At 51.4% G+C, this 27195-nt stretch overlaps 11 protein-coding genes across 11 annotated transcripts; 4 read left to right on the plus strand and 7 right to left on the minus strand.

Annotated features, from left to right (window-relative positions):
- Positions 1-24: 24 nt before the first annotated feature.
- On the minus strand, positions 25-2191 carry IAR55_006954 (kynurenine/alpha-aminoadipate aminotransferase, mitochondrial; the record flags this gene model as incomplete). Its single annotated transcript, XM_066950032.1, has 11 exons — positions 25-163; positions 227-461; positions 512-626; positions 685-806; positions 857-868; positions 934-1037; positions 1098-1191; positions 1260-1362; positions 1469-1729; positions 1868-1977; positions 2047-2191. The coding sequence occupies 11 exons, from the start codon at positions 2189-2191 to the stop codon at positions 25-27; spliced, it is 1440 nt and encodes a 479-aa protein (XP_066799724.1).
- An 801-nt stretch (positions 2192-2992) lies between these two features.
- Positions 2993-3764, minus strand: IAR55_006955 (uncharacterized protein; the record flags this gene model as incomplete). Its single annotated transcript, XM_066950033.1, has 2 exons — positions 2993-3147; positions 3431-3764. 2 exons carry the CDS (start codon positions 3762-3764, stop codon positions 2993-2995), a joined length of 489 nt encoding a protein of 162 aa, XP_066799725.1.
- Positions 3765-4308: 544 nt separating this feature from the next.
- IAR55_006956 (uncharacterized protein) lies at positions 4309-6097 on the minus strand (the record flags this gene model as incomplete). Its single annotated transcript, XM_066950034.1, has 9 exons — positions 4309-4603; positions 4665-4744; positions 4846-4891; positions 4956-5052; positions 5125-5189; positions 5248-5255; positions 5318-5456; positions 5518-5628; positions 5727-6097. The coding sequence occupies 9 exons, from the start codon at positions 6095-6097 to the stop codon at positions 4309-4311; spliced, it is 1212 nt and encodes a 403-aa protein (XP_066799726.1).
- Positions 6098-7983: 1886 nt separating this feature from the next.
- IAR55_006957 (uncharacterized protein) lies at positions 7984-11241 on the plus strand (the record flags this gene model as incomplete). The annotated part of the gene is made up of 7 exons (XM_066950035.1): positions 7984-8055; positions 8125-8172; positions 8232-9054; positions 9113-9231; positions 9285-9472; positions 9529-10744; positions 10807-11241. The coding sequence occupies 7 exons, from the start codon at positions 7984-7986 to the stop codon at positions 11239-11241; spliced, it is 2901 nt and encodes a 966-aa protein (XP_066799727.1).
- A 212-nt stretch (positions 11242-11453) lies between these two features.
- IAR55_006958 (uncharacterized protein) lies at positions 11454-12628 on the minus strand (the record flags this gene model as incomplete). Its single annotated transcript, XM_066950036.1, has 4 exons — positions 11454-11693; positions 11788-12244; positions 12364-12501; positions 12570-12628. The coding sequence occupies 4 exons, from the start codon at positions 12626-12628 to the stop codon at positions 11454-11456; spliced, it is 894 nt and encodes a 297-aa protein (XP_066799728.1).
- Positions 12629-13000: 372 nt separating this feature from the next.
- Positions 13001-14696, plus strand: IAR55_006959 (uncharacterized protein; the record flags this gene model as incomplete). The annotated part of the gene is made up of 6 exons (XM_066950037.1): positions 13001-13222; positions 13304-13397; positions 13513-13818; positions 13884-14120; positions 14177-14429; positions 14501-14696. The coding sequence occupies 6 exons, from the start codon at positions 13001-13003 to the stop codon at positions 14694-14696; spliced, it is 1308 nt and encodes a 435-aa protein (XP_066799729.1).
- Positions 14697-15020: 324 nt separating this feature from the next.
- On the plus strand, positions 15021-16476 carry IAR55_006960 (uncharacterized protein; the record flags this gene model as incomplete). Its single annotated transcript, XM_066950038.1, has 5 exons — positions 15021-15515; positions 15827-15842; positions 15934-15963; positions 16098-16118; positions 16172-16476. The coding sequence occupies 5 exons, from the start codon at positions 15021-15023 to the stop codon at positions 16474-16476; spliced, it is 867 nt and encodes a 288-aa protein (XP_066799730.1).
- A 153-nt stretch (positions 16477-16629) lies between these two features.
- Positions 16630-19416, minus strand: IAR55_006961 (uncharacterized protein; the record flags this gene model as incomplete). Its single annotated transcript, XM_066950039.1, has 13 exons — positions 16630-16968; positions 17012-17289; positions 17349-17444; positions 17506-17578; positions 17637-17719; positions 17768-17864; positions 18007-18426; positions 18491-18531; positions 18607-18733; positions 18853-18951; positions 19003-19078; positions 19202-19289; positions 19377-19416. 13 exons carry the CDS (start codon positions 19414-19416, stop codon positions 16630-16632), a joined length of 1857 nt encoding a protein of 618 aa, XP_066799731.1.
- Positions 19417-19785: 369 nt separating this feature from the next.
- Positions 19786-22313, minus strand: IAR55_006962 (uncharacterized protein; the record flags this gene model as incomplete). The annotated part of the gene is made up of 8 exons (XM_066950040.1): positions 19786-20019; positions 20095-20589; positions 20640-21101; positions 21165-21457; positions 21515-21674; positions 21752-21906; positions 21968-22074; positions 22150-22313. The coding sequence occupies 8 exons, from the start codon at positions 22311-22313 to the stop codon at positions 19786-19788; spliced, it is 2070 nt and encodes a 689-aa protein (XP_066799732.1).
- Positions 22314-22568: 255 nt separating this feature from the next.
- Positions 22569-23435, plus strand: IAR55_006963 (uncharacterized protein; the record flags this gene model as incomplete). The annotated part of the gene is made up of 4 exons (XM_066950041.1): positions 22569-22780; positions 22842-22864; positions 22961-23162; positions 23369-23435. The coding sequence occupies 4 exons, from the start codon at positions 22569-22571 to the stop codon at positions 23433-23435; spliced, it is 504 nt and encodes a 167-aa protein (XP_066799733.1).
- A 1148-nt stretch (positions 23436-24583) lies between these two features.
- On the minus strand, positions 24584-26173 carry IAR55_006964 (uncharacterized protein; the record flags this gene model as incomplete). The annotated part of the gene is made up of 7 exons (XM_066950042.1): positions 24584-25164; positions 25230-25264; positions 25342-25356; positions 25424-25606; positions 25681-25883; positions 25957-26042; positions 26101-26173. 7 exons carry the CDS (start codon positions 26171-26173, stop codon positions 24584-24586), a joined length of 1176 nt encoding a protein of 391 aa, XP_066799734.1.
- Between the last annotated feature and the right edge of the window lie 1022 nt (positions 26174-27195).

Consider the following 27195-nt stretch of genomic DNA (forward strand, 5'->3'; position numbering starts at 1 on the left):
GTGTTTCTGTTTCAGCACAGACGCTCACTCCAGTCCCAAAGCCTTCCTCTTCTCCCTGATCGCATCTGCCAATCTTGAGAAACCCAACTCAGTGTCCTCTACCAGATCGACGATAGAGAACGACAATCTGACGTGAGGGCTCTTCCTTCCATTGGGATAGAAACTAGAAAGGCCTCATCCGTCAGCGACTGGTAGAATCAGCAGCGAGACCTTCACGTATACTCACGTCATACCGGGAACTCCCAGCACGCCCTTGGCAAGCGCCTCGTGTCTGATCAGATCGTAGCTGTCCTTGATACCCGCAGGGCTCATGTCTACCCAGAGGAACATGCCCGCGACAGGTGGAACCCAAGTGGCGAGACCGTCGAGGTGTTTGTGGGCGATGGCCTCGAATTCGGCTCTCCGTTGAGCATAGAGGGAAGCGACGCCATGACCGTGGCTGAGAAATCCTTCGAGACCCCCTGGAGTGGAATAGTCATCAGCCACACATCCAACACAGCAATGCACGTACAGTGCTGCAACAGAGCCAAGACGACTGCTTGAGACACTGAACTGGTGTGCAAGTTGGCACCTGCGGTGCATACGTCGATGGCGTGAAGGATCTCCTTGGGTCCAGTAGCGAAACCCTATGCACAAGGCGTCTCAGTACGGACCAGCCCCAACAGGCATGATAGGTGGACTCACAAGCCTCAATCCAGCGGAAAGCAATTTACTGAAAGAATCGAATCGCAGCACATGACCACCTTCGGGATAGACCTGTGTTTCTAGCTCAAAGTAACTGGGTATGAGTTGCTCGGCGAGGTAGTCTGCACTTGATCAGCATGCCTCCGTAAATTGCATGCAAGTGCCAGCTTACAGTATGGGTCATCTGAGGAAGATAGTAGCTCGTCAGCTCCGAATGTCATCAGGTATCAGAAATCGTGTCAAACCGACCTTCGAAGATCAAGACGTCGTATTTCTTGCATACCTCGAGCACGGCGAGTTTTCTCTCTCTTGGTGCAGAACAGCCAGAGGGATTGGTACCGACAGGAGAAGTGCTGGAACATGCGTCCAGATGAGCACTTGTACCGGAGTCATGCTCTTTGGATGGCGCTCACTAAATGATACGAGGTCGCTTCTTTCCTTCGGGCCAGGTGCTCAAAATCCTCTCAAGATTGTCGGGGGAGAGACCTTGGTCGTCAACGTCGACCTCTGTAGGTATATGCGATGTCAATTGGAAGCTGGGAATGTTCTGTTAGAGACTGAATTGCATGACATACCGATCAATTCCGCGTCGAGCTGTCTAAGAGCCGGGAGAGCACCGGCATAGAGAGGTGTTTCGAGCAAAACCGGGTCGCCGGGGTTGAGCAGAGACATGAATCCCTGCGATCACATCAAAGGAGCATCAGCATCCTCTCATCCACCCATTGTCTTGTACCTGTTCCGACCCAACAAGGAGGTGCAGATGCACGATGGACGATGAACGCACCTTGAACATCAGATCCTGACTTCCACTCCCTAAGCTGATTGTCCAGTTCCCTCTTCCTCGCTTATGTACACGACTCTGCAGTCCCTCCAGCCAATCTCGGAGTTTCGGAAGACCAGCCGAAGGCCCATATTGCAATGCTGTATCCAGATCTTCGCCATCGATGGTGATTGGGACGGGGGATGCGGTAGCGTCGACAAGGGGAGGTTTGATGGTGAGTGTGACTGATGAAAAGGGAATGTGGTGGGGTTGGGTCGGCCAGCGCTGTACGAGATGCATGGGCACAGTCAGAGTCAGGAGCAGGGGTGAGAGGAAGGGGAGGTGGTCAGTCTGAATGTCGAAGGAGGGCAGTAGGTGAAGATGAAAGCAGGATTGTCTCGGAGGTTGGGCCGGTAGACGTACAGCTGTTAGTGGGGGAAATTGACGGGTGAGCTGAGATCCTGACAGTTCATAGGGCAGATAGCTTACGAAAGAAACGACACCAGGTCCCTCGACAGCCATCAATCCTCTGACTAGACATGACGTATATAGATCAGTGTTGAACACAGAGCCATAGTCAACGAGCATCAAGTCCAACTCACTCCCATCAATCTCTGCGACTTTAGCCCTGTCGCTCAAAAAGTATTTAGGATCGTAGACTCTGCTTTTGGACGGCGCGTCCCCGTTCGCGTGACCGTTGAGCTCGCCATCGGGTCGAGGTGGTTCGGTGATTGTGTCCGCTTGCATAGTGGAGGGTCAAGAGGGGAAATGCGACAAGCCAGGAAGCACCGTGACAATTCGCTACCGGTCCGTGCGAAGCTCTGTGAGAAAGAAAAACAGCAGTGCGGGGTATAGGAAGCAGACGGACGGCAGTCAGTCTTACAAGTATGATTGCCAAGATCGAAGAGAGTCGCACAAAGAGATGTATATATTTATGCAAAACGACGAGTCGAATACGAAGATAACGAGCCGAGTCGTGCATGAAATGACCTAAGTTATCTCTCGGACTTTTATTCGTAGTGGTAACGTAACCGAGCGGATCAGATTCCGGTTGCAGGCCGTTGTCTCCCGGCCAATGATAGAGTAGTGGCGGTGACAGCGCCAACAACCAGGTATTGCATCCATCCATATATGGACTCGTTGGGAGCGAGCTACCAGACGTCTGTGTCAGTTAGGATGCTGACATTCGAGATCGCCGCGCTGCTCCCTTCAGAGGTGCGTCGTTTGATAGGCGCTATCGTAGCAAGTTGTCGTTTAGACTCGTAATGCCCAAAGCATACGGGCTTCCTCGAACGAGAGGATCTTGGTACTGTATGGCATCCGTCGAGGGCCGTCAGATTTCATATAACTTATAACAATGCATTGATGCACTTGCTGGCACTGCTACAACATATCATAGGCTGACAACTTTTGATTGGCTTGCTCTCGACCATCTCGTGACCTTGTGATCCTAGAGTAAGAGACGGTCATTCCCCCACCATACCCCCGATACTTCTCCTTTCTACACACCGAGTCATTCTACATAATTTCTCATTCGAACGTGACATGTCATACTATACCGGGCCTGCTCAATCCAGTCCCAATCATCGACTGTCTTCCCAGCTGACCTTCTAGATACCCTTCCTTCTTTCCCTTTTTCTTACATCGCTTGACCGTGAGCCAGATGAGGAGACCGATCATCACGACTCCAGCAATGGCTCCTTCTGGACGAAACCAGTGGGACAGTTGGCAGTGTCCACGCACGTTGGCGAGACAATGATGGTAGAGGGGTGAGCAAGGAGGTGAGGTTGTGGACCGATCAGCATCAGCTTGTCTCCAAAGCAAGGGGGAGAATCGAGAGTATAGAGAAGATGTCGGCAGCCATGAGATAGCGAAGAAGGTCGTTTCTAATTTACGTTCTCACATTTGGGGGACGAGAAGACGACAAGCTAGTTCTCATCTGTCTTGGTGGAATGAAGAACGGTGAAGCAATCGCGCAACACTCACCACCAATGATCGCTCCCTCATGCGCACTCCTCCCAGCCTTACAAGGTCCCGACTCGAACCCTTGATCCACACAACTCCCAATCGTATCTTTAACGCTCGTCCCCACGCCAGAAGAAGGCGTCACCCCCGTCGTCATGGACGACTGTGTGACTGAAGTGGACTTGACTTGTTCATCAGTGTCCGGCTTCAGTTTGGGAGAGGGAGAACTTTCAGTTGAAGAGGCAGAAAGTGTAGGGCTGGGTTTGGACGAGGTGTGGTCGGTTGCAATGGCGGATGAAGGACCAGCTGCAGTAGGCGGGACGGTGCTGCTCTCGTTGTCGTCAAGGGGGCCCATGTCGGTGGATAAGCGGCGACTGTCCGATGTTTGATCAGGTGGGTCGGACAGTAGATTGGCTGTCTAGGAGACAGTGTCCGTGGTCCTGTGCAAGGAATGAAGTGACACTCTAAGGATAGTTTAGTCGTTGGACGTGATTCAGATGTAAATCGTCAAGTCAGTGTGCAGGAACTCCAAATTTCGTATGTATCGTATCTCGCCAAGCTAACGTGCCGTTTTGTTGGCTTTTACGAAGGTCCAAATGTTGTTTGCGCTAGCAAGTCAGATCAGAAATGAGTAGAACCAGACTTGAGATTTGTTGGGCAATTGTCAAAAGCAAACGATCACGGATGAGCTCGCTGCCAGCCCTCGGTATCAAGAGGTAAACTGTTTCATCAGTACATGACCTCCTTAGCATCAGACTCTCTTACACGTCGCATCACGGAACAAAAGGGACCTGAAAGGACCTCTCCTTTGGTACCACTTGAATCAATCATCAAGGACGACGTCCTGATCGACCCGCAGGTGGATGACGATCATCGTTCGATCAATTAAGCGACTGGTGTCATATTTGACCTAATCTCCATCTGACATAATCCTCTTTCAGGACGCCTCCCCATCGATCCGTCTCGTCTACACCCACTTCACCGATCTTATACAGTTCGACCCCACGTCTTGGTACAAAGGAAAGGCGCCAGACTGTAGCGGGGGGCAGCTTGTCCTGAACACTTGACCGGACTTCCGGTTGAGTGACGAGAGGGTCCGTGGGAAGCACATGTGTGGTGACCAAGGAGAGAACAGCGTGGAGAAAATGCAGCGCGGGCGGAGTGGACCACGGCGGATTTGGGAGGGCAGCAATGCTACGTCGATGTATCAATTTGAGTCCAGCGTCAAAGATTGAAAAACGCTGCATGCACTCACAATCTTGGGATAGACTCCGTCTCAAATCTCTTCTGTGATCTCAAAATGCCAGCGTCATCTCGAAAACCCACTTGTATTTCCTGCACGATACTGTAGGTGAGCCGTGGATCTCAATATGCCCATGCCCATTTCAAGTGTGGAGCGGATCCAGTATTTACGCCCGGAAGTATAGATCACTAACCGGCACTCCCAATAACCAGCTCTGTGCCCAGTGTTTAAGCAGTTTTCTTCAGACCGACCAGCTTAGCTCCAACGTCCCTTGGACCTGGTGTGAATTGAGCCCGTACTCACTTGTGAAACACAGCATCCTGTCTCTCGTTTTCGATGATTTTGTTCGTCTTGAGTTCCATCGTCTCGGATAGTCCAGGATAAGATGACCCGATCTCGGCTGTATATGGAAGAGGACCCAATTCAGCCTATATAGCGAGCAAGGTGAACAAAGAGCGAACAAATGACATACAACGAACACAATCGACTTCTCCTCCAAGGCAAAGGGGTATTTCTCCGATAGCAGAACGGATCACGCTGAACAAGGTCAGTATCCTCCAGTGAAATTAGTCTTCGAGCCTAACAACGAACGCACTTGCACCACTAAGCCTGTTGTCAGCTTGCACCGCACCAATTGAAGTGTCGTGACTCGAACATGAGCTCACCTGGACGTTCGTATTAACATCGCCTCCCCACCCTTTCACTGCGTTCTCCTCGTCCGTGTGATCCCTTGAAACCGTCGAGAATGACTCGAAGGCATAGCCCATATAAGATTGCAGCGCCCAAGAGGATTCTTGTTGGCGTCTACCAGAATGTGGACCTCGCGTCAGTCGCTACGCTTATGGAGGTCTTCGCTTTGACGCACTTTCTCGCTCTAGCCTCGGAAGGATCGTACAGCTCTAAGTAAACAGATCCGTCCAGAGCGATAGCAGTCATCTGCCACCCGTCTCTATCTTCGAATGGCGCCGTCATGATTCTGAAAGAGTGTCAGCTATTGTGCAGCGACTGGCACAGTGGTGAAAAGCAGGGAGGGCTTGAGTCATCACATCCATGAAAGATACCATCGCTTCTCACCTCGTTATCATTCCTCTCCAAGTGATCACGCCGCCTCGCCTCTCTCCTTTCCCTTGACCCTCCCTTTCAACCTTCTCCAGAGACTCGCAAAGTCCATCAAGATGTTCGTCCACTTCCTCGTCTCTCTCTGTCCTCCTCTCAAAGCCGTAGCTCAGATCACATCCGATTGGAGCTGGTCGATAATATGTCATCGACGTATCATCGTGGCTTATAGACCTGTCGGGGAGATGGGAATAGGTCGTGATGAGCGCAGGGAGATGATAGGCTGGAGGTGGAGGCAAGTCATGAGTAGAAGGAGGGAGAGGGAGGAAATGGGTCTGTTTGACTGAAGACGGGCCTGGATCCCTCTTGAATGGTGGTTGATACGTCATGGGTGATGCCAGAGTATGTCAAAGGGTGTGAATGAAGAGGTGCATAGGAAAGAATTCTGTGATAGTGAAGAAACCGAAATGTATCGTGCCCGTGCCTGAGTGCACAAGTGGAGGTCTTCTGCTGTGTTGACGCACGGCGACTGTAAACTGTCATGCGAAAATGAGCGCGTTGAACTCGCACCAGTCGATGTACATGATGATGAGCAGGGCGCTGTGTAGCTTGTACATCTCGGTGTAAGAGGTAGAATTGTCTGCGATACCCTGCAGTGCGGTCATCAATCAGAACAGGGCAGAATAGGATCAACGGGCGATATGATCCCATAATCATCGATGATAATAGCGGGCATCCCCAGCAGAACAGGCCGTATCTGCCACCTGTCGAGCTACGTTATAGCGCTTGCCATACAAACCACAGAGGAAGTGGGGCATCGGTTCAATGACGATCACATAGTCACTGTTCAGAAAACGGTCTCCAGCGGCTTCGAGGTGATCACCCACGAGAAACAAGACTCGACACGGAAGGACGGAGCTTCGAATTCTGTGATGATACACGCTTGATCTCATGCTTTGTCTTGGCACCGATTGGGCAGTTTTTCCTTGTTGTTATTGTAGTTGCTTCTCCGAAGGAATAGAGTTTTCTGATTCCGATTCATTTGAAATTCACCCTGAGATTGTAAATCTCATTATTATTATAATCCATCGAGTCCACGGTTGTTGCCCCACCGAGCACCGTCCTCTCGCTGCTACCCACCCGTCAGCATCCAGCATCACCATCACTCACCACCTCTCCTCGGATGCGTTTCGCTCTTTTCCCGCAAAGCATTTCAGTTCAGATCTATCCAAACCATACATCCAGTCTGCATCACGTCTCATCAATAGATCAATTAGAAGAATCACCCCGCGCGTCGCATCATCATCAACAACAACAACAACGACAATAAAAGCTCAACGAAAAGTCAACTCTTGTCGCCACCAGGTTCATTCTTTTTTGCATCCCCTCCACTTTTCTCACCACTCCTCTTATTCGATCACGAGTGTCACGTCTGGCCAGCCTCAAATCCTTCTCGCAATCTGATTAAGCACTGTTGACGTGACAGACTTGAGTAGAAGCATCGACGCGTATTGTGATCTGGACTGAGAGATCACCTCTCTCGAACACGACCTGATTCATCGATCACGCCCACTATTCAGATCAACCCTGGCAGATACGAGACATTGATCGCTCAATCAGTGCATCGCACACCAGGTGACCTTCGGGAATCACAGATAGGCGGTCAAATCGGTTCAAGTGTTCTTTGAGCGGGGTCATACACCCAAAGATTGGAGACAGAAAGGTTTAAAAGGTCAAGCAAGAGACACTGTTCCGACTTGCCTTCTTTCACGCTCGAATCTGCTCTACATCGGTCTACGAGTTGGAATAGACGCTGGCCCTTTTGAGTGAGTATCCAAGCCTCAAGTATCCAAGTGAAGAGCGGTGGTGTAGAGGTGAGAATGGATGTGCTGATTTTGTTGCCCGGTGCCAAGACAACCTTTATTCGTTCAATCATCTCTTTGCTTCATACAAAGTAGTCGATCCCGAACGCTACCCACCTCTTTTCCCGTCTCTGGGATAGCATCTCCTCTGCCCCTGTCCGTATATCTCTGCATCATCAACTCTAGGTGAGCCCTTTGTTCAGACTCCCGATCATCTGTGCGTTCGGTGCCTAATGAGTGAAAGAGGGGGTGAAACTGTGTGCTGACCAGGATATCCCCCTTTTATCGTTTCATCTTCCGTTCTCAACGGACATCGACATCTTTACATCAATCGACATATATCGCGCACCCCGCGATATTGTCGTCTTCTTTCACTGGTATCTCCTTTCTGCATAAAACAGTGGCCATTCATCATGTCCAGCATATTCAGCACGTTCGCTGGCGAATCTTCGTATATCCCCTCTATTATTGGTCGATCCGTCTCCGTGAGTGCTGTGCAACGCGTGTTGCAGACATGCAAGTAGATCGCTGACCTCTCATCTGTCGCTTTGCAGTCTAGCGTGCTATCCGGAGACAACCCCACTCATGTCGACCCTAGTAACGTAAGTATATATGCTCGACGAAAACAGCGACACTTACTAACTCCTCCTTCTGTGTCCAGCCGATCACCCTGTTCATTATTCAAGTAGGCCAACTTGCCGTTCTATTACACTGCCTCGCACTGACTTTATACATCACTCAGCTCGTCATCATCATCGCTTTCACTCAAGGCCTCGGATGGGGCTTCTCATTCATCAAGCAACCCAAGGTCATCGCCGAGGTCGTTGGCGGTATCATTCTCGGTCCAACAGTCATGGGTAGAATTCCTCGCTTCACTCAACATATTTTCCCCCAACCCTCGCTTACCTATCTCAACCTCGTATCCAACATTGGGTTGATCTTGTTCCTCTTCCTTGTTGGACTTGAAGTGGATGTAGGCGTCATGAGGAAGAACGGTCGAGCAGCAGCGGCAGTCTCAGCTGCCGGAATGATTCTTCCTTTCGGTCTCGGTGCTGCGGTAGCGGTTCCTGTGTATCACAATTTCGTTGAAACCGACAAAGTCTCATTCGGTCACTTCCTCCTTTTCGTTGGCGTAGCTATGGCAATCACAGCTTTCCCCGTACTCTGTCGAATCTTGACTTCCACAAAGCTCCTCGACACTCGAGTTGGTGTCATGGTTCTTGCCGCAGGCGTTGGTAATGATGTAGTCGGATGGGTCCTCCTTGCCTTGACGTTAGCTCTGGTCAACGCAAGGTCTGGCGCAACAGCCGTATACGTACTACTTTGTGCCGTGGGATGGTCGATTGTCCTCCTCTGGCCCATCAAAAAAGCATTTCTTTGGCTGGCTAGGCGGTCGGGCAGTATCGATCATGGCCCGACACCAGGTATGATGGTCCTGACGCTCGTCATTGTGTTCACTTCTGCTTTCGTCACGGGTATCATTGGTGAGTCCACCGCGGCTTGACTTGACAAACATCCGTCGCTGAATGCATCCTCAATCAGGTGTGCACCCGATCTTTGGCGGTTTTATTGCTGGCCTCATCATTCCTCACGAAGGTGGTTTCGCCATTGCCTTGGTCGAGAAAATCGATGATCTCGTCACTATGCTTTTCCTCCCGATTGTACGTAAATACATTTGTCTAACGAAATCTTATTGACCGTGTCTCGATCGCAGTACTTCGTCCTGTCTGGACTGCAAACCAATCTGGGACTTCTCGACACCGGCATGATTTGGGGATACACCATCCTCCTCATTGTCGTTGCTTTCTTGGGCAAATTCATTGGTTGTGCCGGTGCCGCCATGGCTATGAGATATCCCTTACGGGAGAGTGCTGCCATCGGAATGTTGATGAGCTGCAAAGGGTACGTTGCGGTTCGAGATTGTGACCAGATGTTTTTTTGATGAATAATTCCACTAGACTTGTTGAGCTTATCGTCCTCAACGTCGGTCTCTCTGCTGGGATCATCGATCAACGACTCTTCTCGATGTTCGTCGTCGAGGCTATCATCCTCACCTTCATCACAACCCCTTGTACCATCGCCATATACCCAGAGAAGTACAGGGATAGAATTAGTGAATCCCGACAAAAGACTCGAGGAAACGACGCGGAGAAGAATGCAGCTGGAGCTGAGTTCTTGATAGGAGGGTCTGGCGGAAGGGAACAAACAAGCAGATTCCTTGTCATTCTTCAGAAACTCGAACACCTCTCCGCGGTTATGTTCCTCACTCAAATGTTGGAACCTCCTGCTCCTACTACATCGAAGCCATGGTCGGCTGAAAAGGCTGTCGGGCACGAAGTTAAAGGTCATCTCGAAAGTGATATATCGGACGCTTCCGCTGAATCTACCCCGCAACATACTCTTGCTAGACTGCCTTCTGTCGCCGAGGACAGGAACAGCTCTAGTTTGGCGGCACCGCAGATCGATGCTCTGAAACTGATCGAGTTGACGGGTCGAACTTTCTCTGTGATGCAGTCGGCGGAGAAGGATCAAATACTGCTCACAGATGACTCGTTACAACTGTTCAAGCAGTTCGGCCGACTTCGAGGTCTTGAGATTACACCGCATATCTCGATTGTGGGACAGGACTCGTTTCCTCAGGCGGTAGCGGACTATGCGACTGATCTTGGTACTGAACTTGTCATCTTGCCGTGGACTGTACCTGTTCAGGGGTCTTCGAACGAATTGATCGAACCCTCACTAGAGAAAGAGGGTCTCACCACTAGTACATCTGGTTCCTTGTCCCAATTCGACACAATTTTCGGCTCCGAAACTGCTGGATCGCCAATGTACACCCATTTCGTGAGACGTGTCTTCTCTGAATCGCCGTCCGATATCGCACTGTTTGTCGATCGAGGTTTTGGCAGCTCAGCGACCTTCGCTCCCGGTGCAGGTCAACACATTTTCCTGCCGTTCTTCGGTGGTCCCGACGACCGACTGGCTCTGCGATTCGTTGTACAGCTCTGTAGACACTCGCATGTGACGGCCACGATTGTGAGAGTCGAGAAAGCGGAGACCGATGTGCGAGGAGAGGACGAAAGCGAAGCAAGCGCTAGCGGCAAGCTGAGCGAGTCGGTACAGATTCATCAAGCTGCATTGCAGTCTAATATGCTTACGATCGGAGGCAACAATTCTGTGAGTGCATGCGAAGAATCCTGAGTGATTGCTCCTTATTAACAGGGCGTTTTGTTTCGTAGCAATATCCTGAAACGCAAGCACGTCTCACCTCTGACACCGCCGACAATGTTGCCTGGACGTTCTACACCGCGTCATCTACCACACCTCCTCGACCTGCATCGATCGACTCGGCGCTGTCGCGAGTCTCTTTAAGGTCCACACAGTCTGCCTCACCACTTCAATACGCTTTCAAGTGTGCTTCTTCAGCCATCACCTCCACGTCTGCTAGTGCGAAGAGCTGGAGACCGATGTTGATCGTCACGGGTCGGGGCAGGAGAGGAGCACCGATCAATCACAATGCAGAGCTCAGTAGAATGCTGGCGGATAAAGCTTTGAATCCATCGATCGGGGCAGAACTGAGGAAGACTGTGGGAGATGCTGCAACCGCTATGATTTTGGGTGGCGGAGCGCCCGGCACGGCGAGCTTCTTGGTCATGGAAGCTGGGAAGAAATAGAGTGGCGTCCCTCTGAGGCAGTAATGTGTAGCAGTGTTCCTTTTTGTTGTCATGTCTGTAGATCTGGTCTTATTTCGTTGGGTTTTCGGTCTGTGCGGTAGTCACTGTGATCCTTTTGGAGTCATGCTAGTCATGCAATGTGAAATGTACGGAAACGAATGGAAAGGAGAAAAACCACGCAGCATACCGTGGCTTTCTCTCACCGCCAGTCTTCATCTGGGCAAAGTCGAGTTGACCTCTTTTATCAACTCTCCTGCGACTTTCTCTCCCTCCACTAACAATCCCTTGATTCGTCCTTGATCTAGACCTTCAGGACCTTCTAATCTCATGCCGCAGAGCTTCAGCTTTGTGGGTCCTGGTGATGTCGATGAGAAGAAAAGCTGTAGTCGCGTCGGACAGGCCGATTCTTCCTGAGGTGTAGCGTCTATGAAAATGTTGGGGGAGTTCGGGACCTGCAAAAGACGTTATCGTCACTGTTAGCGGAAAGACTCTGCACAGTTCCACTTCACTTGGTACTGATCCTCTTTGTGGATGTCCGCCACTCACAAGGTTCAGAGTGACCAAGACCGGTAATCCTTCTCTTCCCTTCATATACTCCACCCCATTTCCATCCTCCAAATCCAGATCCCAATCTTCCCCACCTCTCGCCACATATTTCCCTTTCCCCTTCCCCTTCCCCTTGGCCCCACCCGCAATCGCAGCTTTGATCCCGCTCAGATCACCTTGTCCCTCACCGTCCGCATCACCTGTCCACGAGATGATTTTCGTTTTGGGGATCTTGAGATCGGCAAACGCTGCTCGGGAAGCGAGGACAAGAGTAGACGGTATGGAACCGGATGAAGAGAGGAGCGTGAGATGGAGGTTGGGTTGAAAGTATTTTCGGTTAGGGAGGATGGGAAGAGGAGGTAATGAGGGGATGAAATGAGATGAGAGGATGGCAGAGAGATGGGTGGAGATGGAAGATAAATTTTGTGTGGATATGGTCGGGAAGGCTTGCGGAGTGCTGTGTAGCAGTGAGATCCAAAACACAGTCAGCCTTCCGATGCCGTGTAGTTGATCTACTCTTAAAATCAAAGGCAATTGCTCGCCAAAAGCACACAATTGCTCGCCGAACCCACTCACACATCAACTTCCACTTTCCCCCTCCAACCACCTTCTTCCTCTGACGAATCGACCACTTCCAATCTCACCCCTGCCACCACCTCGGTCCCACCCACATTCACCCTCGCGCTCCCGTTCGCTTGTGGGAAGACGCCGTAGCTGATCTGTACAGGCCGTGTGGAGAGAGGGATCGTGCATCGGGTCGAGTGGGGTTGGACGGATGGGACAGTGAGGTGATGATGTAGTTTGTCTCGGAGGGGGAGAGGGAAGGTGTGGGTACTGACATGGTGGAATAAGATACACTCGAAAGGGCGAGTTGCAGGCCGGGAGCGTGAAATCGTGAAGGTCTTGTCTTTCAATGAACACTGTCTCGAGGTGACAGCATCTCTATACGATGATGAACGGATTTTGGATTCTGTCGACGATTGACCGTTTAGCAACTTGTTCGATGCAGGCGAACGTTGCTCCGACTGTCATATCGACCGTGGGAAAGTGGACCGTTGAGCGAAATCAATGTCGGCGCGCATTTCCCCTCACGCGTCGCATCACTGTTTCATCAACCATCTGTTCCTCATCCCTGCCTCCGCCTTCGAGTCACCCACAAAGCCTCCTCCCTCCGCTCGGCAACTGGCTAGGCTCGTCACAAAGCCCAGTCACAATGCCGCCCAAAAGACCCTCTACCTACTCGGCAGCATCCCAAGGACCATCCCAACGTCGTCGAGCTCAACCAGCGTCTCCGTCACCCGATTCCGACTCTGAGGACGACGACGAGGACGACGTCCAAGTCGGCGGTGGTGGAGGAAGGAGTGAAGCGAATGATGAAGAGGGAGACACGGGTACTTCTGCGACTCAGAGCGCCAAAGGTGGTTTGAACGACACTGTAAGAATCACTATCACATTGCAGCATACCGTATGATCGAGGTAGTGGAGAGAAACTGAGTTTCGACGTTTCCTTGTCCAGGAAGTGAAAGCGAAAGCTGGACAATTGGTCAGATACGCTTTGTTTCACGAGTACAGACGAGCTCCTCTACGACGGACCGAGATTGTCAAGAATGGTATGTCGTACCGAATCAGTTCCTCTGTTTCCACCTGTATACGCTTTAACCTTTGATATCATTGAGGAATGCTATCTGATGCGGTGACTGACTGACCATTTCTATATTCGCGCAGTCATTCCCAAAAACCCAAGAGCATACAACGTGGTTTTTGCCCGCGCTCAAACAATCTTACGAACCACGCTAGGTTGTGAGCTGTACGAACTCCGACCACGGAATAAAGGTGAAGCTGTGAGACAAGCCGAGGGCGGTGCGACCCAGACGCAAACTCAAACTCAGACTCAAGCTCAGACGCAGAGAAAGAAGGGCAAAGGAAGAGCTCGACAGCTTGATGTGATACAAGAAGACGAAGAAGAGGAGGAAGAAGACGAAGATGTGGACGAGATCGTACCCGCAACTCAGACGCAGAGAGCGACGAAGGGTGAGCTGAGCTAGACTTTTGAAGACGTGCATGCCCAAGGATAACAGCTGACTGAGCTGACGAAGGCGCTGGCTCTAAAACATATATCCTGCGGTCGACTCTCCCTTCCCAGCTCCTCGCAGCGATGTCGAACCCAGCGCCATTCCCCATGGGTGTGCAGGAAGACGATGATCCTGAAGACTCAGGTGCATTGATCAATTGGGAAAAAGGAGACGGGACGAGCTCAGGACATGTGGGATTATTGGGTGTCAGGACAGTCATACTGTCTATCGTCATGTGTCTCGGTCGAGTGGTCACAGATGGTGAGCTGGGCGCTCCCTTCTCTGCTTTCTACGGGCTTCAGCTGACACACTTCTAGATCACCTGCATGCCCTGCTTCGACGGCTCAACCTTCAACGAGAAACGATTATCCCTTATGTCACAACCGATTCGAATGAACCTCGCCTTACACTTGACAAATATCTGGAAGTACTTGCGAAGCAATCCTACCTCGAGAAGATCAAGCTGCCGGGACCGGTGGGGAACGCTGACGCCGGGGTCATTGAGTGGAGATGGGGGAATCGAGAGGCCGAGTTCCCTGAGAAAGCTGCTGCCGAATTCATCGAGGAGATGTGAGCGATTTCAAGACATTCAGGCGTTTGAGATGAAAGGACAATCGCTGATGTCTCATGCTTCTCAACAGTATGATGGGCCGGGAAGGCGATACGTCCGGCGAGGAAAGTGAGGAAGAAGGACCGAGACGGGGAGGAAGGAATGGCAATGGTAATGGGCGTGCACGTGCGCCCCAAGGAGAGGAGATGAGCAAGGAAGCGAAGAGGAAGAAGTTGAGGGAGGATATCGTGAAAGCTGCCGGTGGAGTGCTGGTTGGAGCGGATTAGCGAGGTACTGAGACAGACTAGACTTTGGTGGCGGCAGCACCCTGTTGTAGATTATGAGCAGGACAATGGGAGCAGAGATCAACATCGGAGTCGCTTGACATGTACATAGATATGATGAGAGTATGAAAACGATGAATACTGAGTGCCACACTGGGTCGAAAGAACGCTTGTTTTGATCGGTACATCAGTTGTTGATGATATATGATATTGGTCTCTCTCTTTCATGTCCACTCGATCTCATCTTGGACAAACACGATCCAGTGCACACGTCTCTGCCGGTCTACTGTGAACGACCTGTCCTCCCCACTTCCACTCGTCATCACCATGAATCCTTCATACTTCTTACCGAACAAGTTCCCACCTGGACCATCGAATTACAATACCGATTCATCGTCGTCATCTGCATCACCTCGATCAGATCTGGACGAAGACAACGTCTCACAGCAACAAGGAGGAGGACGACCATCAACGTCGAAATCGACATCATTTCCCACGACACATGGATCATCAAATCATCATCATCAACCACCATCACATTCACAATCACAATCACAATCACAATCGCACTCGCAATTGCACTCCACAAGCGAGATGACAACGACAACGACAACGACGACGACAGCGACGGCCGGACAACAGGGTCAAGGGCAGATCCAGACTGGACCGATGATACATCCTCATCAGGATCTACATTCTTTCCTCGAATCGTTCTGGACGAGACAGATGGAGACGGTGGAGATTGAGAATCCGGATTGGAAGTCGTACAACCTGCCGCTGGCGAGGATCAAAAAGGTCATGAAGAGCGATGAGGAGGTCAAGGTGGGTACTATCGTTATCGTTTCTGATCAGTCGGTATGGCCTGGCACTTTCGTACTGGATGGAATGTCGATTACGAATGGTCGAAAAGGTTTTCTTGTGACGCTGCTGCTGCGCCGAAATTGTGTTGAACACGAAAGGCGGGGGGGGGGGGCAACACTTGGATATCATCATGATAGTTGAACCAGGATCCTCAGAATCCGGGCTCAAGGAGTGTGGAACGAGTGCTGCAGTGGAGGAGAGGATCAAGAGGGCATTTGTGTTGGCACCGTTGGGGACATCGAGACACATGCTGACTATTCTCCTCCTTTCAGATGATATCGGCTGAAGGTGCGTGGTCCACTCCCAATTCACTTGTCATCAAACACTACTGCTCCCTCGAGATCGCCAGCTGACATACCGATCCGATCTCGATGTGTAGCTCCTATAATGTTTTCCAAAGCGTGTGAGAGTGAGTTGGCTGCAAAGAAAGTTCCCCACCATCTCTTTCCACGGGCTCTTCCATCCCTCAATCCGACCTCAAAATGACTTGTACACCCCGCTCGCGCAATCTCGCAGACACCTGCTGACATATGTCACCCCTAGTATTCATCTCCGAACTCACCTGTCGAGCATGGCTCGTTGCCGAATCGCACAAACGACGTACCCTCCAAAATCAGACGTGGCAGCAGCTATCGCCTTCTCGGACATGTTCGATTTCCTCATCGACATCGTTCCTCGTGACGATGGAAGTAGTACAAGTACTCCAGCAGCTCCCGGTAACGGCAACAGTAACGGTGGCAACGGTGTTGGTGGAGGAGAAAGTGGTGCTCCAAGTGTGGGTGGGGCAGAAGAGGAATCAGATCATGACGAGGACGAGGATGGTGATGTTCAAGCACAACCTGCGGGATTCAACGATGATGCTTCAGGAGCAGGGAACGAGGAAGGCGATGATCTGTATAACGAATATGTTCACGAAGATTGAGATGCCATCAACAATGCATCACCATGCGACCCATGTCTTCAAAAGCGATTGGCCTCGCAAATAGTCGTCACATCGCCCAGCTTAATATCATACTCCATCATTACAAATGCCCAGTCAAAACTGCTGTGTGATCCAGGTCCAAAACGCATATTACTAAGGTCCATGCACTGCCATCCTGTTGATTCCAACCGTCACACCGTCAACACCATGCTGCTGACCGGGGTATGTCGGTAGTTCATCCGCTTGCGCATGCGGGGGATACGGGCTGGCTCCATACTCGATGATCTGAAGAGGCTCAGGCCCTCCTGGTTGTTGTGGATAACTGATGCCCTGCTGATGTTGCTGTTGTTCCGCTTGCTGACGATAGTAAGCATCCCAAGCTGCTTTGTGTTCCGCCTGAGGATCACCACCCCTCCGACTGCCACTGCACCCGACCCCTCCCAGCAATTCCAGGTTCGGTATTCTGGCGCGGTGGACTTTGAGGTGGGTATCCTGGGGCGCCAGTCGGTACGCGTTGGATCGAGGTGGTGCTGACTTGTCGCTGCTGGTAATACGGTCGAGCAGTAGCTTGCGTGGGGTCGTGTTGGACAGGCAAGGGCTGAGGGAAAGATTGTTGTTGTTGAGGCTGAGGAGGATGACCATTAGGTGAATGCTGCGGGTATGCTGGCTGTTGAGGTTCGGGCACGTATTGTGACACTGGTTGCTGAGGGTGGCCCTGTGGTGCTTGCTGCACAGGAGGCTGCTGAGCATACTGCTGCTGTTGGTACTGTCCAGCATAAGGATCAGGTTGAGATTGAGGTGCATATCCGTACGCTGCAACCCAGAGTCAGAGTCGATATTTGAAGGCAGACCTTTTCACAAAAGCCACTCACGTTGAGCCTGACCTGCAGAAGGAACAGGCGGATTCCTCAGCTCCTCGTATTGTCGCATTGCTCGTAAGAAGTTCGCGTTCATATGTTCGAGCTCAGCTGAGTTCATTATCCAGATCAGTTTGACAGCTTGGTGATGGTATGTCTCTCTGTAGCTCACCCTTCTGATCCGAGTATTTCTTGATCAGAGCATTGATCTGTCCCTGCAGACCGACACTGGCTTGATACATTTCCTGCGAGAACCACGATACGTCAATCCCAGCTCCAAGTCGTGGTCCTACAGCAACTGACCTCGATCTCCGGTCTGTCGTCCAATCTATCTCCTCGAGCCGGATCGATCCCCTTCAGAGTCTGTAGCAGTTGATCGACCAGCCCTATGTGCTGTGTCAGGTGTTTGTTCTGCCGCTCGCGCTTCCACATACCCAAAGAAGCGAATACGCGGGCTTCCTCCTGCGCTTCCTCTTGCAGTTCACGTGGGGATGGTTCAGGCATAGCTTCGACATATGTGACGGGGAAGATCTACGGTGGAGTCAGCTTCATCTGCTTTATAATGTTGACATGCCCAGTCACCAGTACTTCAGAGAGCGGTAATAACTCCGCTCGCACTCGATCATTAGGTCTTGTGTCATCGTGACAAAGTGTAAAACAGCCTTTGACTCACCCCGATCCTGCCGTTACAAGCACCCCTCCACCACTCTTTGAACCCTCTGTCCAAAACTTTGATCATATCCCCTCTCTCAAAATTGAGCTCCCCAACTTCGGCCGACGTGAAAGTGTAAAGCGCTCGTACTCGAGTGGCGGTATTGATATCGACGACTGGTTCTGGTTCCGCAACCGGCACAGGAGGTAGCTGATTTTGGGAGCTGTAAGACAGAGGTTGTGGTCGCGAAGATGCAGCATTCGAAACTGGAGCTGTTGCTGATAAGACTGGTGGGTAGGCTGACGACGAGGATCCGCCTGCGCCGCCCAATGATCCGGATGGTTGATATGTCGCGAACCCGGCTCGGCCACCTTTATCCTGCTTTGAAAGCTCCAGAACGCGAGCAAGCTCTTCCTCTTCTTGACGTCTACGGGCATCCTCCTGCAGTGCGCCGCAACAATTGATGAGCTTCACCACCAAAGATAACAGTATCAATTTCACTTACAGTCGTCTCAGGTGCTGGTTCGGGCTCATCAAAGACGAAGCCTGCGTAAACGGAAGAGTCGTTAGTTTTTCCCGTGGTTGGAAATGCAGCTGCGATTGAGCGCCCGACACACTCACTCTTGGCCCGCAGCTGGTCGTAAAGCTCGCCCATCAAACCCAGATTCGCATCACCAGTTTCTTCAAATTGCTTAGCCCACGATTTGATGTAGGATAGAGCTTTTTTCTTGACAGGTGCAGCCGCCGCCTGGTAATGCCCGTTAGAATCTCTACACAGTCGTGACGGAACGCATCTTGGGATACAGGATGCACAAAGGAGGTTTTCACGTGCGGCACGTAATAGAGCTTCAGCGAGGACCATCTCACCCTATCATTGACAAGTCTATCCAGGGCAGTCGTCCAGTTCCTCGACGACAGCTCTCCTAGCAGATCCTTCCCGCAATTCTGAGCTAGAGTATTTGCAAGCTGTACAATATCAACGTGCTGACCTACGCCACGGTCACTTCATAAACTCACCTCAAGCGCGTAGAGTTGGACGTTCGGATTACGATGGGACAATCTCTTCTGTAAGGCTGCGATCGCCTGTCTCGCTCTATGATCACCAGATCCATCAGCTTATTGTTCTTCTCACTCCAATCATGCCTCCGTGTCCGGATCCCGTTGATGCGGAACGACCGCTCATCCGCTCCGATGCTCCAGTGTGAGCGTCACTCACCCGTTTTGCCCCTCTCCAGAGACCTTGTCACACACTTCTAGATTCAACGCCCAATCTTCCGAAGCCAGGTTCTCATCCGTCGCTTTGACTGTTGGCAACGGAGATTATAAGGTGGTCAATGTGTAAGCGTCCGAGTTGCCTGTCAGATCATAAGATCGGAAATATGAAGACATACTGATCAATTCATCGTATGGATTCGTCGCGGTCGAGAACATCGTGATCCGTGTGTGGTAGGGATGTATGAAGTTATGGATGAATGATGATGTCCAAGGATGTGATGAGTTGTGGGTGAGAGCGTGATACCTACTGATGACGGTTCCCGACTCTGGGTGAGCGTGGCGATGCTTAAACCGGACCACGTGGCTTCGAGTGGCAAACTTCGCCGGACCAAGCTAAAGGCCGTCAAACAGCCGACGACGAGGCTGCCAAAAGTGATGAAATACCATTCATCATGCATGCTACGTTATTGTCTCTAAGGTTCGTTTGCTTGTTCGTCTGATTCACTTCACCCACACTTCATCGTCTCCACCGTTACCACTTATACCACTAACGGCCCGCAGCTAAGCCCGCACACACGCCCGCGCCTACTCGACCTTCCTGTGCAAGAGACAGTAATCACCATACACCCTTCCACTCTCCAACAATCCTCCAGGAAGATAGAAAAGCCTAGACCACCACTTCGAGCTGGCCGCATCGAGGAAAGGAGTGCAGTACTCCTTCTCCCACTCGGGCGAAGACGGCCAATCTGGCTCAAGCTCGGTCGGTGTTTGAGAAGGCAGAGTAAGCGAAACGAGATACGTGCATTCGCTCGGGTCGACCTATCCGGGATGGAAGTATAGCGGTTCCGTTAGCCATGTCCTTCTCGATGGATGAATTGATGATAAGGCACTCACAAAGGAGCCTTGCTCGGCTGAAGCCTCATTGTCACCATTGAATCTTCCCTCTCTTGTCACTCTGGTCTCACTGCGAGGCCATCTTGACCCCTTGTCCCGCTCACTGCTTTCCCATCTGCGAGGCATCATCCCATCGAACTCGGTCTTGATCCATTGCACTTTGATCCCCTCCAAGACGAGAAAACTGCCTGGGAAACGATGCCATTCGGAGCCATAGCACAAAGTGATGGGAGGGTCCATGGTCTGCAGAGGGGTGAAATCCCACTTGGGCTCGGGAACCTCTTTGCCGTACGGAGCGTAGTCGTCAGGCAATGGGATGGGTGCGTATCCTTTATCCGTGAGAACTTGGGGAATGGTATGATATTGGAAATGGTGGACAATGTCGAGCGGCGCACGGTAGAAATAGAATATTGCGAAAATTCGGGCAACGGAAACAATTCCAGGGACAAGAATCGCGAACAAGGTGATATTGGAGAAGAGAGAAGTTCGACCGGCCTACATAATGCATTAGTACCGCCCAACAGGGTATGTAGGCCCCCACTCACCTGATAGGAAGATTTGGTGAGTTTGATGTACATTGTTTCGATCCATCCTCTAACGAGAAACACTGATACAGCAGCGTTGAAGCACACAAGAGGGTAGGCAGGGAAAAAGAATCTTTCCTCCTTGTGAGCTTGTGCAGTCAAGATACCCAGCCAGATATAGAGTGGTGCGAGTCGCATGACCAACAGTGTGTACGGGTTGGTCTCTCCTTCCTTAGGAGCTTGTTGGGTCTTACCTACTCGACGGTGATCGAATTTGTAGGTGACAGCCAAGGCGGGTAGCGAGATGAGGGCAAGCGGAAGGAGGAAGTTGAAGTTGAGGAAGAGATTGGCGAGGTAGAATGAAGGGGGAGAGGTGCCGTAAAGGTCGGGTCCAGCAGAGGAGAACATGTTGTAGAAGATGATGTTGAGAGTTGGGAACGTTGAATGGCCATATGCCCAAGAATCAATCATTGAGACGGGAATCTGTAGAGCAATCGTAAATAGTTGGTCCTATAGTTTCCAATACATCTTCTGACTAGTACCCACTGCAATGGCTGCTCCGGCTCCAACAGCTTTGACCATAGTTTCCCACCTCCGAGATCTCCATGCACCGACAAGAGCAGGAGGGACGATCTCGCCTCCGCTCAGAAAAAGATGTTCGAAGACGAAAGGGATGGCTAGAGCAGCGGCGAAGGGCCAGCCCAATATCGCTCCAAGAGCGTAGAAGAAAGTGGCTCGGTACGTTCTAGATACACCTTGAGGGGTCGAGGTAGCAGGTTGGAACCAGAAGGACGAAGCAAGCATGGTCGTGTACATCGCGAAAGATGACGGAAGGAAAGCTTCGGTCGATCAAGTCAGTAAAACACCAGTGAGCCTTGAATTCTAAAACCACTCACCGACGCTTGCACTCCACATTCCCGCGCTCAGCATCAGGGAGAAGTACAAGTACCTGCCTACGCGCTCGTTGATATGCTCGACGACGCTTCGATAGAAACGAGCTTCACAGAACGAGCAGATTGCACCGAGTGAGATCCGCAAGGCGAAGAAAGCCGCTCGCTAAGGGAAAGTTTCGCATCAGCCTGTGGCCCGTCTTCGAGCAGGACAGATTGCCCAAGCAAGGCCAATCAGCCCACCTTGTCCAGCCGGAGTAGTTTGGGCCCGATATGTGCCAACGGCCAGTGAGCGAGGACGTATGCCCAACTCCGGATGGCGAACTGTGGTGACAATTCCCATGTTTGGAAGCCTGAGTTGTAGGAGACGTAATGCAGGGGCTCGTAGAAATTGAAGACTGTCAAACAAGAGGAAATATCAGAAACAAGCGACTGGTAATGCCCATCATGGCTGCTCACCCTCATCACAGTCCGAAATGATGGAATACATCGCTCCGGCTGTTCGAATCAATAACAGTATCCGGAATGCAAGCGATAGGGAGGGTACGAAAGGGCCAGTCGTATTTCTGCAGACATGCGCTTAGCGTTCGGTCCTCCTGATAGGCGGTGAACAGACCGAATCCTCCCCTCCCTCGACTCACCTCCTCGTCTGATCCTGTAACAATCCTTGGTGTCTCCTGCTATAACCTAACGGAGCCAGAGATCCGAACTCGTCGCGTTTAGGCTCGGTCTTTGGAGTGACGACAGCATTGGGTCCTGACGTGGGACGTCTGAACCGGACCGTCTCTGTTCCAGGTAGGGCCATTGTGTAGGGACCAGATGCGTGATACGAGTTAATCCCAAGCTGAAGACCGAAAAGAAAGAAGCAAAGAAACAGATGTGTAAGAGAAGTTAACTGACTTTTGTCGCCGTCGACGTGGTTTTTTCCGGTTGTTTTCGGTTTTCGGTACGTGCAAATAAACGAGAAATGTTCGTTGCAACATCCGAGTTCGACAACCTTTTCATCTCAACACTATCTACACCTCCTTGCAACAACCACCGATTGAGCAGCCTACTCAACATGCGTATCCCGTTCTTCGGTTCCAGCAGCGAACCCTCAGCTCTCGCCGGTTCTTCTTCTGCCTCCGGCTCTGCTGGTATCGTTCCTCCCGCGGAGGTCCCAGCCTCACCACCAACAGTAAATCGATTCGAATCCGTTCTCCACGACGAGGAAAAGTATCAAGAGCTGCAGTATCCTACTTTCGAGGATGTTCCAGGATGCATGAGACTACTGTGTGTACACGGCCTTTCTATCGTCCCCATTCATTGATTCTGGCTGACGTGGTCTGAATAGCGACGAGTTCTTGATGTGTTACGGTTAGTCTCCTCCATCATCTCTCAGTCTTTGACCAGGTCTTCAAACTCGACATACCTGCCCGTGTGATTGCGCTGATACTATATCATTGATCCCAGCCCTGGTTCCCCAACTTCGAAATATGTATCGACACGGTGAATTCCGCGACTGTACTTGGAAGTTCCAGGATTTCAAATACTGTCTCTCTATGAAGTCTGAAACTCCTGAAGCTCGACGAGATTTGTGGGTGAAAAGAAGAGCAGATTGGTGGGCTCGAAGAAGAGTAGGAGGCAGCAGTGAGGATGTGTGGGATATCAGAAGGTGAGTCGGCAACTCTCCTTTGCTGCCAAGTGGCGACAGGGGTGCAAATCCTGGGGGGTGGACTGGAGAGCAAGGTACCTGGGACGAGATACTATAAACGGATGAACCAACACGAAGCAGCAGGCAAGAAGAGTGGGAGACTGTTATAAATCGCATCAGCAATCGACTGACTTCCGAAACAACGCTGACAAACTTCTTTCCCATAGCGAGAAACTGGAAAACTTCCCGCCATTGGCAGCGGAGGACGTATCCAGCGAAACAAGTACGACATAATGCATCTGTCACCCTTGGCCGCTTGCACGCCAGCCTCGACCACTACTCGCAACGACATACTGAATGGGTACCTGGGTTGTGGTTTCAGGTGATTTCAACGGGAAATGTGGACGATTCTGTCTCCCTCGCTCCGCCACTTCGGGAGTGTAAGATGTGGGCCTGATTGACCTATGTGGTTGGTGGATATGCTACGATCCCCTCAGACCTGCTAAGAACCGAAGACCAAGACCAACAAGGCTCAGGACACATCATTCCGCTTTCCTCACCTCCTTGATCGGGATGGGCGATCCACCCTCGGCCTTCGTTCCCGCTTTACCACCCCCACCTTTCTGCAATCGAGGTTTCCCATGAGTCGCATTGAATTGAGCCGCTTTCCGCTCCTTCTTCTCTGCCATTTTCTCTTTCTTGCTCTTGTGTTGTGTGGCAGGCTACATCGTGTCAACCTGTGCTTCTCTCATGGGTGATGAAGCAGATCAGGAAAGCGATATGTGAGGATGTGCGTGTGCAAAGTGCAGGGAGGCTTCGGATCGAGGTAATGGCGCAAATTGCGCTTGCTTGCTCATGAGGAGGGTAAAAGCTCCGTGTTGACTCACCTTTTCTCGACCCATCTCGTTGATTCGAGGTATTGAAATTGTGCAGACACCCGCAATCACGGGCTTTGGTCGTGTATGTGTACGGTTGACTTGTTCGTTCAGGAGGGCTTGAGAACTGTGAGAGCGCCCCCTACCTTAATATCATCAGCTATACATCGCCTTCTCATCCTTTTCAAGCACGGCTAACAAAGGACCTGACTCGATTCGATGTACGTCGTCATGGCGATTAACACGGAGCTGACACTGGCAGGAGGCGTCTACTCGCGTTTGTAGATAGATATCTGACCGGAATAAGATCTTGCATCCAACCAAGTGACCCTTACTCGGGCAGGAGTATTCGTGAGAAGTACTCATCTTCCCCTCTCCAAAACGGAATTCCCAACCACCACTCAGACACCAACAGAGTGAGCACCAGCTCAGCACGGTCTTCCTAAGAGGTGCGAGATCATACCACAACAGACCTTTGTCGCTTAATATCGCACTGGATGGTTTCGCTATCCCTTTCATTTCGTGTCGCATCACTTGGCCTTCAAATACAACTTTCAGTCTTCTATTCTAGACCTGGAGGGCGCCAAACTTGCCCGCCAATCCACCAGCCTTGGCAGTGACCGGCCAAAGGACCAACCTTCCATCTTTACCTGCTGTGCTGATCTTCGAAACATCCCCATTGCTTGACCACTCATACGCTTCCACGAGAGTGATACTGTTCTGGTGAACAGTCAAGAGAAGACCGTCCGTTCCCACGGGAGTGAGACCTGAACTTGCAGAAGATCCACCACCCGGAGCTGAGCTGCCGCTTCGTTGCCCTTTCGAATCGGCCGCTTTGAACATGTTGAAAGCTTCGTTGTTGCCCAATCGACCAACTCCACCGGAAGGGACCCGAGATCCCGTAGCGTGAGGGGTAAGAGGTCGAGACGAGGATGAAGTTGGATCATCGAGCGAGTGAGATTGAGCCCAGCCGGACTGGTCACCGGAAAAGACAATAGGTTGACAATCGTGTCCAGCGGCGATCAGCTGGCTTTCCGACGTGAAAGTCAGATTGACGAAGGGAAGCGAAGGGAGCTTGACGGAGATGTAGGCAGCAGGAGGTGCCCCGGGTCCGGAAGGGTAGACTACATTGAGAGACGAGTCGTGGGCTGCGTAATGGATCACGGTCAGAAAGCTTCATTGGAGGAAATCACAAGGCGACTGTAGTACTCACCGACGAAAGCCAGAACATCACCGGAAGGAGAAAAGCTACATCGTGGACCCAGCCACCACTGGGACTGCTGAATTCTCCACAGATAGTACCGAATGGGAGTCTGTCACCCCACACAGTCGGCTCAGGTCTGCAAGGAGGGAGCATGTATATTAGTCCGAATCTGCGCGGCATTCCCGTCAAGATCTCGCACTCACTTCGAATCCACACCTTTGATAAAAGCCGAGAAGACATAGGCCTTGGCATCGGCGGCACCAGCCGCAAGAAGCACGTTGTTGGGGTGCCAGTCGATGGAAAGAACAGTCGAGCGAAGAGGTTTCTTGATGTGCTTCGAGACCCACCAATTGTTCTCTTCATCGAAAGAACATACAGCGATGGTTCTACATGAGAAAAAAACGACGTTCCGAGGTCAGCAACCATCCAGGCCTAACCAAAAGCATTCGCGCCGACTTACCTGGCACCGCTTCCGACTGCGAACTTGTCTTCCTTGGGAGACCACTTGACACAAGTAGCAGCTCTGTTGATCCTGAGCAAGACTAATGCGGGCTTCCATCCAGTCTCTGTAGGAGTCCACACGTAGGCATTTCGATCCTGGGAACAGGTGACGATACGGTTGGTTTGGGGAGCCCAAGAGATGGCGGTGATGAGTTTGTCGTGCTGAGGAATAGCGCGAGCTGAATCAGCACCACAGGATACGATGATCGTTTTGTACGTGTGGTCTCAAGCTCACCTCAGCGAGGGTGTGTTGGAGTTCCCAGGAGTCGCCATTCCTGGCGTAGATCTGAGCCTCATTCGTATTGGCGCAGACAGCCACCTCTGCACAGATTGATTTAGCAACAACAGATAGCGAGTGAAATAGGATGGTTACACTCACGGCTCCTATCGGGACTGAAAGCAACGCCGGTGAGCGGCCCCACGGAGAGCTGAAAGACTTCTGGTGCTGACATGGTGTGAGGAAGAAGAGAATAGGAGAGGACTCTAGCAGTCTACTCTCTGTATGCGTGGATGAGTGTGTCAAGATGGGAGATGAGATGCGTTTAGGAATAGCCAGATCCACATGAATAAGCTGGGACGCTGAGGCTGAGGCGGTGATGACGATTAGCGTTTGTATGGCACCTCGCGCGCCTAAATGCTGTAGCTTTCAAACGTTTCTGTGGCACTTCCCACCGAGGGTCAGTCAAGGTGACTTCATGCACTCTATAAGCAAGCATCCAGACGCCCCGCTCTAACGTCTCATCAAGCACTACTTGGGGGGACTGAGACGGGGTGGCATGTCCGGTGCAAAGTAACATCGATGACCTAAGCGGGACTCATGGGGAACAGAAATCACCATGTAACAAAAAAAAATAAACAGTCCCCTTGGTCTTCCGTTCGAAATGTATACAATCCACGAGAGTGCTACTTGTTCGAACCTTTCGTCCCTCTGATTCTGAGGGTAGAGATCCCCAGAAGAGTGAATAGTAGTCAGCTCTGAAGAATAGGCTCATAGCTAGCTTGCCAGTCCGTCCAATCGCGAGAAAGCCCTAGAGCTGCCTGGCCCAAGCCTCTACCGAAGAAGGAACCTGGCCGGGGTGGCCGCTAAATAGCGTCGTAGCGGACATGCATAGCGGCTCGGTGTCATGCAGAGGCGTGCACTTGACCTTCCTCATGGTCGCAAACGGAGCTTGACCCAACAGTTTGCAGGTAGGTAGCTCGCGCGGGATCGGACACGGGATCCCGGTTGGATGAAAGCACGTGAGTGAGATCTACCCCGCATTTCGCTTGCCGTGACTCACACGACTTTTACCCCGCATTTCACCACAAAAGACGAGATGGGGAATGATTATTATTATTATTATCGAAACCTGCAGGGTTCGACACAGACCCGCACTCGTTTGAATTGTTGACTTTCAAAACAAATCAACTCCACGCCATCTCTACATCTGCAACACCACGGCTCTGTTCACAGCGTTGCTTCACCTCTCATCGT

Source organism: Kwoniella newhampshirensis (genome assembly GCF_039105145.1).
Source record: "Kwoniella newhampshirensis strain CBS 13917 chromosome 10 map unlocalized Ctg14, whole genome shotgun sequence".
NCBI classification, from domain to species: Eukaryota; Fungi; Basidiomycota; class Tremellomycetes; order Tremellales; family Cryptococcaceae; genus Kwoniella; species Kwoniella newhampshirensis.